The 21,024-nt window shown below is 48.0% G+C and overlaps 1 protein-coding gene across 1 annotated transcript in view; it reads right to left on the minus strand.

Moving 5' to 3' along the window:
- bean1 (brain expressed, associated with NEDD4, 1) overlaps positions 1-17,631 on the minus strand; it is an 87,797-nt gene extending 70,166 nt beyond the window's left edge. Inside the window, exons 1-3 of the mRNA XM_078210530.1 lie at positions 17,579-17,631; positions 13,097-13,171; positions 695-826 (exon numbers count right to left, since the gene is read on the minus strand). Of these exons, the coding sequence (XP_078066656.1) occupies positions 695-826; positions 13,097-13,171; positions 17,579-17,621 (250 nt within the window). The 5' untranslated portion in view covers positions 17,622-17,631. The remainder of the gene's footprint in view (positions 1-694; positions 827-13,096; positions 13,172-17,578) is intronic.
- Between the last annotated feature and the right edge of the window lie 3,393 nt (positions 17,632-21,024).

A 21,024-nucleotide genomic window follows, 5' to 3' on the forward strand; every position in this document is an offset into this window, starting at 1 on the left:
AATTCCAACATGGAGTAGTTGGGCTGAATGGTCTCTGAGCACAGGATTGGTCTTGGTTGTAATATTCTAGTTAAATAACTATCTCACACGTACTCTCTCTGGTAGTCATCCAACTTGTGAGACAACGCTTTGCGCTTTGGTAGTCAACTCTGCGTTCAACAAAACTGGCGTTTCCTTTCAACGGAGCAAATTTATATAGATTCTGGCCTGTCCAAACCTCAATGTCCCCTCTCAACCTCCCCAGTTAATGCCAAAGAAATGCAGAGCATTTGCTTGGTTACAGGAGTTATTGGAAAGATGACAGAGTTTGGCATCAATCTGCCTTTGGGCTCTCCTCTGGGTGTGCTATCAGGGTTTACTCCCTTTGCCTTCATCTCTCCCAAGGTATCATCCACAAGACAATTTGCCCATAGCTGGGAGACTTGTGCATGGTGAAAGATCACCTGGCCAAGTGACACCCAGGAGATCCCTATCCCAGCAAACCTCAGCAGATTTGGGAGATGACGGGTGAGAATTGTTTGGAAGGGGAACCACTCAAACATACAAGACAGAGAGTTTGTATATCAATGAGGAAAGTGAGGACAGGAATATGATGAGGAGGGTCAATGGAATTGGCTGGATTCAATGTTTATTTAGCTGTGTCTGATTCCTGGTACACATTGTGGCGTGAAATAGGTCCAAAGACAGAACTTACTTGAACAAATTAATTTGATGGAGGTATACTCTCGGCCACAGTCCTTCCTGTAGTTACAACGCAACCAGTTGAGGAGACACAAGCCGCCACATTGTAGCTCTTCCTTCTTACACGGCAGTATGTTTTGTTCAGCTGATGAAATGAAAGGAAGTGGACATAAGTTCTGCTGCAGAACGAGTCAAAGTCAGTTCCTGATCAATACATCAGAATGGAATTGTGACAACACATTCCTGTTCATTCCCAGTGTACAGAATTCCAATGGCCCTCATCCATTCCTATTCAGCCCCAATGTATCGAATCCCATGGGAGCCCTTTCCCCCATCACTCCCATTGTGTAGAATGCAAAAACATGTCCATCCACTCCCATTACATCAATCCCAACGCTGCAAACACCTACCCATTCATTCCCATTGTAAACACTCCCGAACCCCTTCTCATTCAATCCAGTTGTATTTTGTTACCAACCCAAGCACATAACAAGTGTCAAGTTTCCAAAGTTCATCCCACCATCAAGGCTGACTTGGAGATGATGCCATAAGTTGGGAATGAAGTCACCGCTGTCTAAAATCATAGAATCCTACAGTACAGAAGGAGGCCATTTGGCCCATCTGGTCTGCACCGACCACAATCCCACCCAGGCCCTATCCCCATAACCCCATGCACTTTCCCTAGCTGGTCCCTCTGACACCAAGGGGCAATTTAGCATGGCCAATCCACCTAACCCACACATCTTTGGACTGTGGGAAGAAACCGGAGCACCCGGAAGAAACCCACACAGACATGGGGAAAACATGCAGACTCCACACAGGCAGTGACCCAAGGCGGGAATTGAACCCGGGTCCCTGGTGCCATGAGGCAGCAGCGCTAACCACTCTGCCACCGTGCTGCCCCGTTTTTGTTTAATCTTTTGTTTAAGATTGAGCTGCTGGAATGGATGTTGGGAGAAAAATGTAGGAAATTCTAATTTTGATGGACCAGTTAAGGTATTTGTGAGCTCGTTTGTTCACCTGAAAATGCCACAGCGCCCAATGCCAGTGGGGCACTTAGAATCACAGAATCACTACAGTGCAGAAGAAGGCCATTCGGCCCACCAATCCTGCACCAACTCTCCGAAATAGCATCTTACCAAGGATACTGAGGGAGGAGAGAGTGGAAATTGCAGAGGCATTGGTGATAATCTTCCAGTCTTCCTTAGACACAGGGGTGGTGCTGGAGGGCTGGAGAATTGCGAATGTTACACGCTTGTTCACGAAGAATAAAGCTGGTAACTACAGACCAGTCAGTTTGACTTCAGTGACTGGGAATCTTCTGGAAACTATAATTCTGGACAAAATTAGTAGTCACTTCGACAGGTGTAGGATAATTAAAGAAAGCCAGCAGGAAACTCCAAAGGAGGTGCAGGAACAGAGGGACCTCAGTGTGTACATCAGTCATTGAAGGTGGCAGGACATGGTGAGAGAGCAGTTAATAAAGAATATACAGCCTCAACTTTTATTAATTGTGGCATTGAGTGCAAGAGTAAGGAGGTCATGTTGAACTTGTATAAGACACTAGCTGGGCCTCATCTGGAGACTGCCTCTAGCTCTGGGCATCATACTTGAGGAAGGATGTGAAGACATTGGAGGGAGCACAGAGGAGATTCACAAGAATGATTCCAAGGATCAAACTGGAGTTGTGAGGATAGATTGCAGAGGTTGGGACTGTTTTCCTTGGAGAAAAGAAGGCTGAGAGGAGACATGATAGAGATAGTGAAGATCTTGAGGAGGTGGACAGGGTAAGTAGTGAGAAACTGTCCCCTTTCAAGAGGGCATCAAGAACAAGAGAACACAGATTTAAAATAATGGACAAAAGGAATAGACGTGATGTGAGGAAATATGTTTTTATCCAGAGGGTGGTTAGAGTCTGGAATGAGCTGCCTGAGGAGGTGGTGGAGGCAGGTTTGATCGAGGTACTCAAAAGGGAATTGGATTGTTATCTAAAGAGAGAGAATGTGCAACGTGACGGAGATAAGGCAGAGGAATGGGATTAGGTGGAATGTTCTTTCAGAGAGCCAGTGCAGACCTGATGGGCTGAATGGCCTCATTTTGCATTGTGAACTTTGACTCTGTGGGCCGATCCTTTCCTGATATTTTTGGGAACATCCTTGTAAATTTTCTCTGAACCCTCTCCAGGACCTCTCTATCGTTTTTATAATATGGTGACCAGAACTGCACACGTACTCCCAAGTTTGCTCAAACCAAAGTTTGTTTGAATTCTGTGCTGACTTATCACTATTTTAATTTTCATTCCTAGATGCTCTTCAATTCTCCCCTTCAATCAGGATTCCATTATTTTTCCTGCCACCAAAGTTACCTGACTGGTCTGTAAGTCCCTGGGCATCTGTCTGAATTATCGGAATTACATTAGCTATCCACCAGTACTCTGGCATGTTTCTAACAAATAATTCAGTATCATGTCGACAGGTTCTATCTCCATGGTAAATATCAAAGTGAAAGAATTATTTAATTTTTCTGTCATCTCTCTAACACAACCTGTAACATTTTCCTGTCTATCTCTTAATAGTCTTATTCCCAATACAACCTTCCCTTTTTATTGACTTGCCCGTAAAGTATTTTGTTGTTTTTCTCCCCAGATGGTTTAATTTCATAGTTCCTCTTTATCTTCCTAAATGTTTTTATGACTTTTCTAATCTCTTCATGTTTTGTCTGATCATGCACTCCTCTGAAATCTATGTACTTAATGTCTGCCTTTTTTTCCTTTCCTCAGCTGTTTCATTATACCTGTATTCATTCATGGAGTCCCACGGGTCTTTAGTTTGTTCTTTCCTTGTAGTGGAATATATTTTTCCTGCACTGCGTTGAACACAATTTTAAGTGTTTCCCAATCTTGTTCTACATCCCCGTTTGCCAGCATTGCTCCCATTTTACTTTCCCAAGTTTTATTCACACTCCCTCAAAAGCAGCTTTTCCCCATTATGCTTTTCATTATCCTTACATTCACCTTTACCACCACCTTAAAGTTTATTATGTTAAGGTCACTATTGCCAGGATGCTCCCCTACTTTTACTCCTCTTATTTGCTTTGGTTCATTCATCATTATTGGATCCAATTCCTCATCGGGTATAGGATTAGGTAAAGTTGCCATAGTCCCAGAGGACCATAGACTGTTTTCCACTTTGAGGGGGAGAGCTGACTGGTGGCGATTTAACCTGAGGGTCACCACACCTCAGGCAAGGGGCAAGGTTGAGAAGGCAGGACTTTACTGAATAACCTCAGCTGAAACGGGAATTGAACCCACGCTGTTGGCATCGCTCTGTATCATGAACCAGCCGTCCAGCCAACTGAGCTAACCGACTCTGAATATTGGATTAGAGTCCTGTACACATTGTGAAGGCTCCATTCCCCTGTTTCCTTTACCTTCCTCTCCTGTCCAACCTGATATCAGGGTAGTTTAAATCCCCCATGATTGTTACTCTATGGCTGGAAATTTTTATGGAGGAAGTGCCAACCTTTGAAAAGTCAGGAGTGTGCCCCCCTCTGCCAGTCGCGTAAGCCACAACTGGACTTTACCGTTTACTGCCTTAGGTTATGCTCCTGACCCCATGTGGGAGGAAGCTCCAACTCCAAGACCTGTCGGCCAATCTGATGATTGGCAGCCTTCCAGTTCCAGCAGTGCCACCGGGAGCAGTGGCCACTCCTGGCACTGCAGTTAGCCCATGACCAGGTACGTCCAGAGGCTTTGGTGGTGCCAGTTAGGCAGGCCCTGGCCGGGTTGGGGTTGGGGGTGGGGGTGGGGGGGTGGGGGGGTGGGGGGGGTGGGGGGGGGGTCAGGTGTGGTGATTGAAAGTTTTTTTTGGGGGGTGGGGACATGTGGAGGCGGTCCTTCCCTCTGAGAGGAGGTTCTGGGGGGGTGGGGGTGAGTTAATAGGTTGTGATGAACAAAGCATCGTAGCTGTGAGGGACAGCTCGGTGGACAGGATATTAGTATGTAGATAGGCTGGAAAATTGGGCGGGGATCCTGGATTCAGGATTCAATCCTGGACCGGGGAGCGGCGCGGGCTTGGAGGGCCGAAGGGCCTGTTCCTGTGCTGTATTGTTCTTTGTTCTTGTTCTTTGTTCTTTGTTCCCCATTGGGCACAGGATGCCTGAACAGGACGTGGCACGGACACTCCCCACTGCTGGTAAAATGTCAGCGGCAGTACAAGAAGGCCCTGAAGTGGCCATTAATCGAGCAATTGGTCCAAGGGCAGATGGGATGCCACATACTTACCCTGTCACTGGTAAAATCTCAATGAAGAGGGTAGGTGACAAATGGCATCTGCCTCTCAATCCACCCCCAAGCCTTCCGCTCCGCCATCCACTTTTATTCCCTCATATCTGCTCGCCGCTCTGAAAGCTGGGTGTGTGGGGGGGAGATGGGTGGGGTGGGGGGGTGGGGCACAAGATTTACTTTATGTTTTTTGCTCAATTCCCTAATCTGCCTGCATGGAATCCTGAGGATGTGGAAGCGCTGGAAAGTGTGCAGAGGAGATTTACCAGGATGCTGCCTGGTTTGGAGGGTAGGTCTTATGAGGAAAGGTTGCGGGAGCTAGGGCTGTTCTCTATGGAGCGGAGGAGGCTGAGGGGAGACTTAATAGAGGTTTATAAAATGATGAAGGGGATAGATAGAGTGAACGTTCAAAGACTATTTCCTCGGGTGGATGGAGCTATTACAAGGGGGCATAACTATAGGGTTCATGGTGGGAGATATAGGAAGGATATCAGAGGTAGGCTCTTTATGCAGAGAGTGGTTGGGGTGTGGAATGGACTGCCTGCAGTGATAGTGGAGTCAGACACTTTAGGAACATTTAAGCGGTTATTGGATAGGCACATGGAGCACACCAGGATGACAGGGAGTGGGATAGCTTGATCTTGGTTTCAGATAAAGCTCGGCACAACATTGTGGGCCGAAGGGCCTGTTATGTGCTGTACTGTTCTATGAATTATGTTCTATATATTTTACATAGAAACATAGAAACATAGAAGATAGGAGCAGGAGGAGGACATTCGGCCCTTCGAGCCTGCTCTGCTATTCATCACGTTCATGGCTGATCATCCAACTCAATAGCCTAATCCTGCTTTCTCCCCATAACCTTTGAACCCATTCGCCCCAAGTGCTATATCCAGCCGCCTCTTGAATACATCCAATGTTTTGTCATCCTACTTCCTGTGGTAATGAATTCCACAGGCTCACCACTCTTTGGGTGAAGAAATGTCTCCTCACCTCCGTCCTAAATGGTCTACCCCGATTCCTTAGACTGTGACCCCTGGTTCTGGACTCCCCCACCATCGGGAACATCCTCCCTGTATCTACCCTGTCTAGTCCTGTTAGAATTTTATAAATCTCTATGGGATCTTCCCTCATGCATCTGAACTCCAGCGAAAACAATCCAAACCCAGTCAATCTCTCCTCATACATCAGTCCCGCCATTTGCCTTCTCCCCTTTCCCTTTCATTATGAGATGGCCTACAGCCGATACCAGTCAGTGTGATTGATCCTTTATCACCTTTTATCTTTATCAATAAGGATTCTGTTTTTCTTTTGCTGTTATATCTCATTCTGCTGCTGTCACTACCTGTTATCCCCAATACGCTGCTTTATCTTTCCTTTTCCTCCTCTATCTTCTCTAAATATTTTATACCGTGCAATGTTTAATTACCAGCCCTGAGTTTTCTGCTGTTTTGTCTCAGAAATTCCCTAATGTGTCTGATTCCACTCAACAAATGATCTCTCCTCCTTTATTATCGATAATTTAACTCATTTTTAATAGGATTTCCTCTCACTTTATGTTTAACCATCTATTTGGATTCTTGTTCTAGAACTCTGTTCATTCCCATGGTATCCATGTTCTCGCTGACTTGGTTATTTCCCGATCTCTCCTGTTCACATATTGATTGCTCATGTCCCTTGTAGGTTGCTTCCCACCATCTTCCCGGTTTAAAGCCTTTCCCACCTCCCTGCTCATCCTCTCCATTAGGACATGTCCTGGTTTAGGTGGACCCCATCGCTATGCCAGAACTGGCACCAGCGTCCTAGGGAAAGGAATCCTTCTGCCCCACACCAGTCCAGCATGCTAATGTTCCTCACCTGGCACCTCCAGCGCCAGTCTGCACCTGGCTCAGGTAGGAACAGAGGAACATAGGGATTAGAAGCAGAAGTGGACAATTCAGCCCTTCGAGCCTGCTCCGCCATTCAATCAGATCATGGTCGATCTCTCCCTGGTCTCAAATCCACCTCCCCACCTATTGCTCATGTCCCTTTAACCCCGTTTTTTTATCAGAAATATACCTATCTTGTTCTTGAAACCATTTAATAATACAGACTCCTCCGTGTTATGTGGCCATTCAGTCCTTGCAATTATTCTAGCCCTCTGTAAGGAATAGCCACTTGATGATTAAAGGATGTGTTTGGGTACATAGAACATAGAACATAGAACAGTACAGCACAGAACAGGCCCTTCGGCCCACGATGTTGTGCCGAGCTTTATCTGAAACCAAGATCAAGCTATCCCACTCCCTATCATCCTGGTGTGCTCCATGTGCCTATCCAATAACCGCTTAAATGTTCCTAAAGTGTCTGACTCCACTATCACTGCACGCAGTCCATTCCACACCCCAACCACTCTGAGTAAAGAACCTACGTTGATCATCCTTCCTATATCTCCCACCATGAACCCTATAGTTATGCCCCCTTGTAATAGCTCCATCCACCCGAGGACATAATCTTTGAACGTTCACTCTATCTGTCCCCTTCATCATTTTATAAACCTATGTTTCGAGTCCAGATGACCAGCTTTGACAAAGGGTCATCTGGACTCGAAATGTCAGCTCTTTTCTCTCCTTACAGATGCTGCCAGACCTGCTGAGATTTTCCAGCATTTTCTCTTTTGGACATTATCTTAAACTTAGCACGAGGTTCTTTTCAGGGCTGATGTTTAGACCCTTTTCACACAAAAGATAGCGGCGATTGGGGACTCTCTCCCTGACAAAGCTGTCGAGATTGGACGTCAATTGAAAACTCCAAAACTGAGATTGGGAGAAATTTTGTTTGACAAAGTTAACGGATGTGGAACAAAGACAGGTAAATGGAGGTAGAAATCCACCATGTGTGGAGTCTGCACGTTCTCCCCGTGTCTGCGTGGGTTTCCTCCCACAGTCCAAAAATGTGTAGGTTAGGGGATTGGCCATGCAATATTGCCCTTTAGTGTCCCAAGATGTGTAGGTTAGATGGATTAGTGGGGTAAATATGTAGGGTTACAGGAAAAGGGTCTGGGAAATATGCTCTTTCGCAGAGTCAGTGCAGACTTGATGGGCCAACTGGCCAGCTTCTGCGCTGTAGGGATTCTATGATCTAATGGAACGGTAGAGCAGGCTCGAGGGGCTGAATGGCCTCTTTCTGTTCCTATCTTCCAGAGCTCCCAATTACCACGTTTCCAGGAAGGAGTGACCTCTAAGCTGTGGATAGTTATGCCCCAAACTTAACTCACTCTATAGTTGTATTTTCTTACGTACAAGCCAAGAAACTGTGTGTCAGGAGGCTGTTCGACTGTGGAATGCCTCACAGCCAGGCCTTGTCTGCGATCAGCACTGGGAACAACGAGCTGATTATTTGCCCTCACCTGCATACAGGTCTAAGGCTAGTTATTGCACAAACACTCACTAATTTCTGGAAATGGAATCACTCGGCAGTTACGAGAATCCAAACATCAATTTGAAAATTAATTCATTGGTTTTTGGAACCATATCGTGTAACTTTGACCATTCCGAAGCGAGGGGTGTGAACATTAATCCCAGGCTTAATGATATAAAGAACATGCTTTTTTGGAACATCTTTCATGACCTCAGGATGACTCAAAGAGCTTATACAGCCAATGATGCACATTTTTAATTTCAGCCCCTTTTGTAGTGAAGGAAATACAGCAGCCAATCTGTGCACAGTAAGATCCCACAAGCAACAACCTGGTCACGGCAGTCTGCTGATCATCTGTTTTTAGTAATGTTGGTTTATTGATAGATTCAAGCCCAGAGGACCAGGTAACCCCTCTGCTCTTCTTCAATGTAGTGGCTGTGGGATCTTCCATCTCCCTCAGTGCCTCAGCTTAACATCTCAGCTGAAGGAGAACACCTCTGACAGTGCAGCACTCCCTCAGTACTGACCCTCCAACAGTGCGGCACTCCCTCAGTACTGACCCTCCGACAGTGCGGCACTCCCTCAGTAATGACCCTCTGACAGTGCGGCACTCCCTCAGTGCTGATCCTCTGACAGTGCGGCACTCCCTCAGTACTGACCCTCTGACAGTGCGGTACTCCCTCAGTACTGGCCCTCTGACATTACAGCACTCCCTCAGTACTGACCCTCCAACAGTGCGGCACTCCCTCAGTACTGACCCTCCGACAGTGCGGCACTCCCTCAGTAATGACCCTCTGACAGTGCGGCACTCCCTCAGTGCTGATCCTCTGACAGTGCAGCACTCCCTCAGTACTGACCCTCTGACAGTGCGGCACTCCCTCAGTAATGACCCTCTGACAGTGCGGCACTCCCTCAGTACTGACCCTCTGACAGTGCAGCACTCCCTCAGCACTGACCCTCTGACAGTGCGGCACTCCCTCAGTACTGACCCTCTGACAGTGCGGCACTCCCTCAGCACTGACCCTCTGACAGTGCGGCACTCCCTCAGTACTGACCCTCTGACAGTGCGGCACTCCCTCAGCACTGACCCTCTCACAGTGCAGCACTCCCTCAGTAATGACCCTCTGACAGTGCGGCACTCCCTCAGTACTGACCCTCTGACAGTGCAGCACTCCCTCAGTACTGACCCTCTGACAGTGCAGCACTCCCTCAGTACAGACCCTCTGACAGTGCAGCACTCCCTCAGTACTGACCCTCTGACAGTGCAGTACTCCCTCATTACTGACCCTCTGACAGTGCAGCACTCCCTCAGTACTGACCCTCTGACAGTGCAGCACTCCCTCAGTACTGACCCTCTGACAGTGCGGCACTCCCTCAGCACTGACCCTCTGACAGTGCAGCACTCCCTCAGTACTGCTCTGGAAGTGCTCAAGTCTTTGGTCAGGACTGAACCCTTCCATGTCCTTTTAACTCAGAGGTGAGTCAGTCAGTGACCCTGAAATCCTTTCTTCTCATTGCACCCACCTTCCTGACTCACATGTGTCCTGTGCTAAGGAGATAATCATAGAATCATAGAATCCTACAGTGCAGAAGGAGGCCATTCAGCCCATCGAGCCTGCACTGACCATAACCCACCCAGGCCCTATCCCCATAACCCCATGCATTTGCCCCAGCTATTCCCTCTGACACTCAGGGGCAATTTAACATGGCCAATCCACCTAACCCGCACATCTTTGGACTGTGGGAGGAAACTGGAGCACCTGGAGGAAACCCACGCAGACACGGGGAGAATGTGCAAACTTCACACAGACAGTGACCCAAAGCTGGGAATCGAACCTGAGTCCCTGGCACTGTGAGGCAACAGTGCTAACCACTGTGCCACTGTGCCACCCAATGATGGAATCAATGATGGTATCAAGCCTGGTGGCATTGGAACTAGATGACTTATCCCAGGCATCAAATGCAACTTTAACAGCACCAGGGATAAAGGGTAACAATTTTTCCTTGAAACCCAATTTGTTGACCCAGTTTATGATCACCCCTCCTTATTTCTCCATCTTTGGTCTTTGAAATTTTCTCTTTGCAATCTCTCTGGAGAGCCTTGCTGACATATCACTCGCTGGCAGGTTGGGGTCTCACCTTCATTTGGAAACTTGTTCCCACTGGGATACACAAGTCCCTGGAAACCAGTGAGAATCCCTGCTCCTTAATGAAGTACAACCATCTTTTTGCACGGAAAAAAATACCCTTGTGAAATGTGGGATAACGTCATTTTAATACGTTAACGGATATCGTTGATCCTAATGAGATTTCACGCTCAGTTATTGGCACGGGCATGCGTAGAAAGCCCATGTGGAAAGATGGAGGAATGCTTGTTCCTGGTCTCACTCGGAACACAGTAAGAAGTCCCACAACACCAGGTTAAAGTCCAACAGGGTAGCACCAAATAAACCTGTTGGACTTTAACCTGGTGTAAGATTTCTTACTGTGTCCACCCCAGTCCAACACTGGCATCTCCACATCATCACTCTGAACAGGTAGGCTTTGGATTCAGATCCCACTCCAGGACTTGAGCACAAAATCCAGGCTCCTGTGCGGCAATTAAAGAGTTCCGCACTGTTGGAGTTGCCATCCTTTGTCTGGCTTGTGAAACCTAAGCCTCGTCTGCCGCCTGAAGGTGGATGTGGAGCTGGAAATGCTGCCACTTGGCCTAAGCTGATGGGTACTGGGCAGACTCTGCTCAGTGTATCTGAACAGTTCTGGTCACCTACCCTTGGACAGGGAGGGGGCACCAAACAAGATTACAGGTATAAGAAATTTAAATGATAGGCAAAGGTTGAGGAAGTTGGGCGTAATTTATCATAGAATCAGAGGATCCCTACAGTGCAGAAGAGGCCATCTGGCTCATCGGGTCTGTATCGACTCTCTGACAGAGTAACTTACCCAGGTCTTCTCCCCCACTCTATTCCTGTAACTCCTCACATTTACCATGGCCAATCCATCTAACCTACACATCTTTGGAGTGTGGGTGGAAACCGGAGCACCCGGAGGAACCCCACGCAGACACGGGAAGAATGTGCAGACAGCCACCCAAGACCGGAATTGAACCCGGGTCCCTGGCACTGTGAGGCAGCAGCGCTAACCACTGTGCCAACGTGCCACCCTCTGCTGAAGGAAATCAGTAAAGTTGATCCAGGTGAGTTGCTCTCTGCGTTGAAAGGCCCAAAACCCAAAGGACACAAGTTTAAAAAAGAAAGCGAGAGTGTTGGGAAGGGAAAGGAAACTTTCTACTTGTATAGCGTCTTCCATACCCTGAGGCTCTCCCAAAGTGCTTTATAACGGATGCAGTACATTCTGATGTGTTAATCACTGCTAGCAATCAATTTCCACACACAATGAGCGGAATTTTACACGTCCGCCCGCGATTCGTACGATCCCGCTCGAGGCGAACGGAGAATTCCGTTCTGTGAGCCTCGCCCGTCCCCGGAATCGGGGAAGACGTGCCGGTAAAATTCCAGCCAATGTTTCTCCAAAACGCAGTGTGAGAATGACCAATGTTAGTGATGTTGGTGGAGGGATAAGGATTGGTCAGAACATCACCTGTTCTATTTAAACAAAAATGCTCTGGGTCATTTACATCCACCTGAGAGCTAGAGAGGATCTCAATTCAACATCTTATGTAAAAGACAGCACCTCTGACAATGCAGCACTCCCTCACGCTGCACTGGGAGTGATAGCCTTGATTATGAGCTCAGAACTCTGGCGTGGGATTCAAAGACACCGTGTTCTGAATCAGAGATGAGAGTACTTCAAACTGAGCCACACCTGATACAAATTTAGAAATAGGAAATGAAGTCAGAGAGAACTTTTCCGGTCACATAACTTGGGGATAAAGTCCTGGGGAAGAACAACTTGGGTGGCACAGTGGCGCGCAGTGGTTAGCACTGCTGCCTCACAGTGCCAGGCACCCAGATTCAATTCCTGGCTTGGGTCACAGTCTGTGCGGAATTTGCACGTTCTCCCCATGTCTGCATGGGTTTCCTCCGGGTGCTCTGTTTTCCTCCCACAGTCTGAAAGACATGCTGGTTAGGGTGCATTGGCCATGCTAAATTCTCCCTCAGTGTACCCAAACAGGCGCTGAAGTGTGGCGACTAGGGGATTTTCACAGTGACTCCATTGCAGTGTTAATGTAAGCCTACTTGTGACACTGATAAATAAACTTTAAACTTAAACTAATTTGGAATTGGATTCAGAAACTAACTGAATGCATTCAGCAGAGAGGAAATCATAGAATCATAGAATCGCTATAGGGCAGAAGGAGGCCATTCGATCCATTGTGCCTGCACTGACAACAATCCCACCCAGGCCCTATCCCCTTTACCGCACATATTTACCCTGCTAATCCCCTGACACTGAGGGGCAATTTAGCATGGCCCATCCACCTAACCTGTACATCATTGGACTTTGGGAGGAAACTGGAGCACCCAGAGGAAATCCACGTAGACACAGGGAGAACGTGCGGACTCCGCACAGACAGTGACCCAAGCTGGGAATCGAACCCGGGTCCCTGGCACTGTGAGAAGTCGGGACTGTGTGGAGAAAGTGGGGCAGGCACGGGGGAAGATGGTGAGGATCGAATATATTGCTGAACATTCTTCTGTCCAATGGGGAAACAGTCCCATTAACGCCCGCTGCAAATACAGGTAAATTAGTCACATGACCAGAGTCACTCACAGAGGTTCGAATGATTCCCTCCTAGACCAATCCGGATTGAGCTCCCGAGAATGAGAGGAAGGTAGAAAAGACTAACTGTAAAACAAAGAAAAACAAGAAAATCACAGCTTTCTTCAGAACGATATCTTTTATCTTCCTACAACCTGAAATAGAAAGACACTGGGGGAATATATTTTTTTATTCATTCGTGGGACATGGGCATCGCTGGCTGGACAGCATTTATTGCCCATCCCTAGTTGCCCAAAGGCAGTTGAGAGTCAACCACATTGCTGTGGCTCTGGAGTCACATGTAGGCCAGATCAGGTAAGGACGGCAGATTTCCTTCCCTAAAGGACATTAGTGAACCAGATGGGTTTTTCCGACAATGGTTTCATGGTCATCAGTAGATTCTTAATTCCAGATATTTTTTATTGAATTCAAATTCCATCATCTGCCATGGCGGGATTCGAACCCGGGTCCCCAGAACATTAACTGAATTTTTGGATTAATAGAGTCGCGATAATACCACTAGGCCATCGCCTCCCTCCATAGCAGCATAGATATTCAGAGACTTTGCAGAGAAGAGGAAACAAACTTGTATTTCTACTGCACTATCCACATTCTCAGGACATCCCAAGGCACTTTACAGCCAATGACAGTGCAATCAGGTTTATAATGCAGGAAACACAAGGGTCAATTGGTGCACAGCAAGCTCCCACAACAGCAATGTGATAATTTTCAGGTAAGCGGTTTATTGTTCATGGTTCTAGCTGCGAGGCATTGTTAGTCAGGGAGAGCTGCCCTGCTCGTAGCGCCGTGGGAATTCTTACACCCACCCAGAAAGGGCAGACAGGACTTTGACACTCTTAACGAATGAGAGTGAAGCAAGGGAGGCAAAGGCAGCCTGACCTGTAATTGATGTCAGGAATTGCTATTAGGCAATTAGCCTCTAGCTGACCTCAGACAGCCAAAGCAATTACATAGGGAGCTGCACATGGTGACACGTTAGTAGCAGAAATTGCATTGCGCATTGGGCAGTTTAATGCATCCTGTTCTTCAAGCACAAACATCATTGCAATGGCTCACTTGTTACATCATTATTTGTTCAAACTCTGGTGCAAAGATTATTAGAATCATACAGTGCAGAAGGAGGCCATTTGGCCCATCGAATCTGCTCCGACCACAATCCCCATACATTTACCCTAACTCGTCCCTCTGACTCTCAGGGGCAATTTTTTAGCATGGCCAATCAACCTAACCTGCACATCTTTGGACTGTGGGAGGAAACCGGAGAACCCGGAGGAAACCCACACAGACACGGGGAGAACATGCAAACTCCACACAGACAGTGACCCAAGCCGGGAATCGAACCCGGGTCCCTGGTCCCTGGTGAGACAGCAGTGCTAACCACTGTGCTGCCATGAGGCACCTTACCATTCTTACTATTCCCTCCTTTTTCAATACTAGAATCCAATAGGTTCATTCGCAAAGAGAATCACGAGATTATCGAGCACGGTGTTACTCAACCAGTGACTTTTGAACTTTTCTATCACACCCTTAACCGCGAAACACACAATACAGTGAGGGGAATTGCACACATTATATCACCTACGTGCATTTGGTGATAAAAGATTAAAGAAAAACTTTATTTATAAAGAATATTCACAATATTAGGATGGCACAGAATCATAGAGTCCCTATAGTGCAGGAGGAGGCCATTTGATCCATCGAGTCTGCACCGACAACAATCCCAAACAGGGCCCATTCCCCAAAACCCTACATATTTACCCTGCTAATCCCCCTGACACTAAGGGCAATTAAGCATGGCCAATCCACTCGGAGGAAACCCACGCAGACACGGGGGAAGAAAGTGAAAACTCCACACAGACAATTAGTTACCCAAGGCTGAAATTGAACCCGGGTCCGTGGTGCTGTGAGGCAGCAGTGATAATCACTGTGCCACCGCACTGCCCCAAAGTCATAAAGGTCAACACAGCCAGTCAGGTACTCTGGTTACGCAATTGCTGTTGTAGTGTTGGGAATGTGGCAGTCAGTTTGCACACAGCAAGCTGAGGGTGACCAGATAGTTTTCCCAGTGGAAGGATGAATATTGACCAGAACACCGAGGAGAATCTTTCTGTCCTCCATTGAAATGCTGCCCTGGGACCTTCAGGTGCACTTGTGAGTGCTGAGCAGGCCTTGGCTGAAGATCCAATCTCAAAGATAGAACTTAGACAGTGCAGCACTCCCTCAGTACTGACCCTCTGACAGTGCAGCACTCCCTCAGTACTAACCGTCTGACAGTACAGCACTCCATCAGTACTGACCCTCTGACAGTGCGGCACTCCCTCAGTAGTGATCCTCTGGCAGTGCAGCACTTCCTCAGCACTGACCCTCTGACATTTGGCACTCCCTCAGTACTGACCCTCTGACAGTGCAGCACTCCCTCAGTACTGATCCTCGGAAAGTGCAGCACTCCTTTGCTACTGGACCCTCTGACAGTGCAGCACTCCATCAGCACTGAACCTGTAACAATGAAGCACTCCCTCAGTACTGACGCTCTGACAGTGCAGCACTCCCTCGGCACTGACCATCTGACAGTGCAGCACTCCCTCAGTACTGACCCTCTGACAGTGCAGTGCTCCCTCAGTACTGATCCTCTGGCAGTGCAGCACTCCCTCAGCACTGACCCTCTGACAGTGCAGCATTCCCTCAGTACTGACCCTCCGACAGTGTGGCACTCCCTCAGAACTGACTCTCTGAGAGTGCAGGACTCCCTCAGTACTGACCCTCTGACAGTGCGGCACTCCCTCAGTACTGACCCTCTGACAGTGCAGCACTCCCTCAGTACTGACCCTCTGACAGTGCAGCACTCCCTCAGTACTGACCCTCTGACAGTGCGGCACTTCCTCAGTACTGACCCTCTGACAGTGCAGCACTCTCTCAGTACTGGCCCTCTGACAGTGCGGCACTCCCTCAGCACTGACCCTCTGACAGTGCAGCACTCCCTCAGTACCGACCCTCTGACACTGCAGCACCCCTTCAGCACTGACCCTCTGACAGTGCGCCATTCCCTCAGTACTGACCCTCTGACAGTGCAGCACTCCCTCAGTACTGACCCTCTGACAGTGCGGCACTCCCTCAGTACTGATCCTCTGACAGTGCAGCACTCCCTCAGTACTAACTTCTGACAGTGCAGCACTCCCTCAGTACTGATCCTCTGACAGTGCAACACCCCCTCAGCACTGACCCTCTGACAGTGCAGCACTCCCTCAGTACTGACCCTGTGACAGTGCGGCACTCCCTCAGTACTGACTCTCTGACAGTGTGGCACTTCCTCAGTACTGACCCTCTGACAGTGCAGCACTCCCTCAGAACTGACCTTCTGACAGTGCAGCATTCCCTCAGTACTGATCCTCTGACAGTGCGGCACTCCCTCAGCACTCACCCTGTGACAGTGCAGCACTCCCTCAGTACTGACCCTCTGACGATGTAGCACTCCCTCAGTCCTGACCCTCTGACGATGTAGCACTCCTTCAGTACTGACCTTCTGACAGTGCGGCACTCCCTCAGCACTGACCCTCTGACAGTGCACCACTCCCTCAATACAGACCCTGTGACAGTGTGAATCTTCATTGTCTCTCCAGTCCCTCTACAGATCTGAAATAAGATTGGAAGTGGCAGTGCTGGGAATTTAACAGTCTGCCTAAAAACCCTCGGGGTGCCTGGATGCTTCTGACTGAATTAACATTCTACATCCCTGGAAATAAAATTACTTTCCCAAACAAAACAGAACATGAAAGCAGAATGTCTGAACCATGTTCTGAGTGTAATGTTGTGGGCTTTGAGCTACTTGAATCTGGCTGTGTTGCAGAGAGAGGGGGACTTGTTTTAAGTGTGTTGCTGAGTGCATTATGTAAGCACAGAGTCACACCAGTGATTGTAGCCCTATGCACTGGACATGGGTCTGGGAGCCCAGGGCCATCTAACTACTTCACCCCCAGGGGAAAATCAATCCTTTCTCACCCTCCCCTCGCCTGCTGGAAACCTCCTAATCTACCCCGGGAGAGAGAGCGAGGGGAATAAACAGCCAGGGGAACAGTTGAGAGAGAATAACTGGGGCGATGGGACAGACATATTGGCCATGCAAACACTTGGCAATGGGAAAATCCGAGGGATCATTACTACCCGAGTAATGTGATTTGATTGAATTGGATGTTAAGGTCTTGGGGAGGGGGTGGGGTGGGATACAATGTATTTCGAGAGAAACCCCTTTACATCCACCCAGACACACAAAACAGCCTTTCTTTAAAAATGTACAAATATTTCTTTGCAAAACTGCGACCAACACATTCTTCTGTTATATTTCAGAATATGTGTGAGGAAAGCAGGATGATAGCACACTGAGTGGGGATGAAGTTTGAGAGCAAGAGACACAAAAAAAATTGTTTCAGATCAATGTCAAAATGTAGATGGAGGTGTATTTGTAATCTGTCTCCTTACCTGAGCACAAGTATGCGATAACCTCCATGCGCCAGGTCTTCATCCATAGGACTGCATTTGCTGGAGAAATGTCAATGTATTCCTCTCTTTGTCTCCCTGTTTTATTGGGTCCTGGATGGGGAGAGAGAGCAGTGCCTCTGCAACCCGGGAAAACACTGCCTTTTTCCTACAGGGCGTTTAAACACCATCTCTTCCCAGGCTTGGTAGGGCCAGCCTCCCATCGGTTGTAATTCTCAGTTTCCTGCTCAGATTCACCATCCTCTGTGTGTCAGATCTTCTCCGGGTACATAACCAGTCCTGGCAAACGCTGCAAACGCAACAACAAACAATCCTTGCCCCCTAGAGTCCGCCCTACCTACACCGCTCTCTCCCTCTCTCTCGCCGCGTTCAACAGTCGGTGATTTCCCCTGGAGAGGGGGATCTGCGCCACTTTCCTCCCCCTCTATCTCTCTCTGCTCCTTCCCAGGGCGTGTACCTCGGAGCAACATCGCATGTAACACAATTATGTATCAACCTTTCAAATAACCCCATCTCTGCGTTTCTGAATAGATACCAACTGCTTTTCAACTTCTGGGTTTTAGGAACCCTATCCAAGCATTTAATAAGCTCCCTGAGACACATTTATATTTTATCTAAAGTTTATTGATCACAAGTAAAGCTTACATTAACACTGCAATGAAGTTACTGTGAAATTCCCTGAGTCGCCAGGGGCGCCTGTTGGGGTCAATGCACCGAACCCGCACATTTTTTAGACTGTGGGAGGAAACCGGAGCACCCGGAGGAAACCCACGCAGACACGGGGAGAACGTGCAAACTCCACACAGTCACCCAAGCCGGGAATTGAACCCGGAACCCTGGAGCTGTGAGACAGCAGTGCTAACCACTGTGCCACCATGCCACCCCGATCTTGATCCAAACATGCCAGTTCTGTTGCTGACAGAGTTGGATTTGCTCCCTGTCACACTGCGGAGATGAACCTTTGGGACAGGGTTTTACTGCCTCACTCGTCCCGAAACTGTAAAATCCCGCCCGAGGTCAAAGGGACCTTTCCATGTTCCGCCCCTTGCCCGCTCTGATTCCCAAGGCGGTAAAATTCCAGCCTTGATCTCTGGAGAGAAAGACTTGCATTCCTATAACACCTTGCGTGACCCCAGGACTTTCTAAAGTGTCGCCCCCCACCCAACCCCGTCAGTGAAATGCCTTTTTTGAAGTTTTTTTGGGATGGCATGGTGGCACAGTGGTTATCACTGCTGCCTCACAGCACCAGGGACCCGGATTCAATTCCAACCTTGGGTCACTGTCTGTGCGGAGTCTGCATGTTCTCCCCGTATCTGCGTGGGTTTCCTCCGGGCGCTTCGGTTTCCTCCCTCACTCCAAAGATGTGCGGGTTAGGTGGATTGGCCATGCTAAATGCTCCCTCAGTGTACCCAAACAGGCGCCGGAGTGTGGTGACTGGGAGATTTTCACAGTAACTTCATTGCAGTGTTAATGTAAGCCTATTTGTGACACTAATAAATAAACTTTACATCCCATGAAAGAATGAAGAAAAACCCAATGACGTTAAGGGGGGATGAAGGGTTTTTGAGGGGATCCTGAATGTTTCTAAGAGTGAGGAATGACAGTGTGTGGAGAGGAGATTGGTGGAGGCTTCATCAAATCACAAAAAGTTCAGACAGAGTAAATGAAAAGAAACTGTTTCCATTGGCTGACCGATCGATAACCAGAACCTGATGTTCAGTAATGAGAGTTGGGGGGGAATTTTTCCACCTTGCCCACCACGGGAATGGTAATGGGGGGTGGCGGGGGGGGGGGGGGGGGGGGGGGTGGCGGGACAGACCATGGAAAGGTCCGTTGACCCCAGGCGGGATTTTCCAGTTTTGGGGTGAGTGACACTGGAAAATCCCATCCTTGGTGTGAGTTAAGACAAGAGTTCTGGATGACCCCAAGTTTATAGAAGATTGAAAATGGAAGATCGACGAGGAATCACAGAATTGTTACAGAGCAGAAGGGGGCCATTTGGTCCATTGTGTCTGTACCCACTCTCCAAATGAGTATCATGGCTTAGTGCCATTCCCCTGCCTTTTCCCTGTACCCCTGCACATTGTTTCTATTCAAATTATCATCTAAAATCCTCTTGAACGTCTCGATTGAACCTTCCTCCACCAGCATGCTTCCAAACAGTGCATTCCAGACCTGATTTTGAGCATCTCTATCAAATATCCTCTTAACCTTCTTCTCTCCAAGAACAGTCCCAACCTCTCCAATCCATCCTCACCACTGAAGTTCCTCATCACTGGGACCATTGTTGTAAACCTCTCCTGCTCTCTTTCCAATGTGTTCACATCCTTCCTATAGTGTGGCACCCAGAACTGTACACGATATTCCAGCTGAGGTCTAACTAGTGTCTTGTATAAATTCAGCATAACCTCTTTGCTCTTGTACTCTGTGCCCCTGTTAGTAAAGCCCAGAATATTGTATGCTTTATTAACTGCCCTCTCCACCTGTCCTGCCACCTTCAATGATCTGTGCATATATAACCCAGGTCCCTCTGCTCCTGCAATCCTTTAAGAATTTTACTCCTTATTTTATTTTGTCTCTCCATGTTCTTCCTACAGAAATGCATCACCTCACTTTTCTCCACATTGAACATCATCTGCCACCAATCTGTCCACTCCAACAACTTGTCTATGTCCTTTCGAAGTTCTACACAGTCTTCCTCGCAGTTTACGATACTTTCAAGTTTTGTACCATCTGCAAACATCCTACACACTCACTGACTCACTCTCATTTCTCACACTCACTCACTCACTCACTCCCATCTCTCACACTCACTCACTGACTCACTGACTCACTCACACTCACTCACTCACACTCACTCACTTACTCACTCCCATCTCTCACACTCACTCACTGACTCACTGACTCACTCTCATCTCTCACTCACTCACTTCTCCCTGAGGCCAGGTTCCACCTCTCCCTTCCCCACCCCAAGCCCCCACCCCCCCAGGCCCCGTTCACCCCATCTATTCAACACGTCCACCTTATCAATTTTGAACCCTTCTCGGGACAGAGTTTCCTTGTCTGTCACTCTGTCCCAGGTGGCATCTACCTCTATGGTAACAACAGACACAAGGTATTCATTTAATACCTCAGCCATGTCCCCTTTTCCCTTCAGGTCCCTTTCAGATCCCGAATCGGCCCGACTCTTCCTTTTACCACCTTTTCATTATTGATTTGCCGACAGGAGACTGTTGGCTGACAGTCTTTTCTCATCATCCCTCCTTGCTTCTCAAATGATCTTTTTCACCTCCCCTCGGAACCTTCTGTATTCCTCCTGGTTCTGAATTGTATTTTCTACCTGACACAAGCACACGTTTTCTTCCTTATCTTAATTTCTTTTTCCTTTTTCATCCAGGGAGTTCTGGTTTTGTTTCCCCTACCTTTCC

Source organism: Mustelus asterias, chromosome 4 (assembly GCF_964213995.1).
Source record: "Mustelus asterias chromosome 4, sMusAst1.hap1.1, whole genome shotgun sequence".
NCBI classification, from domain to species: domain Eukaryota; kingdom Metazoa; phylum Chordata; class Chondrichthyes; order Carcharhiniformes; family Triakidae; genus Mustelus; species Mustelus asterias.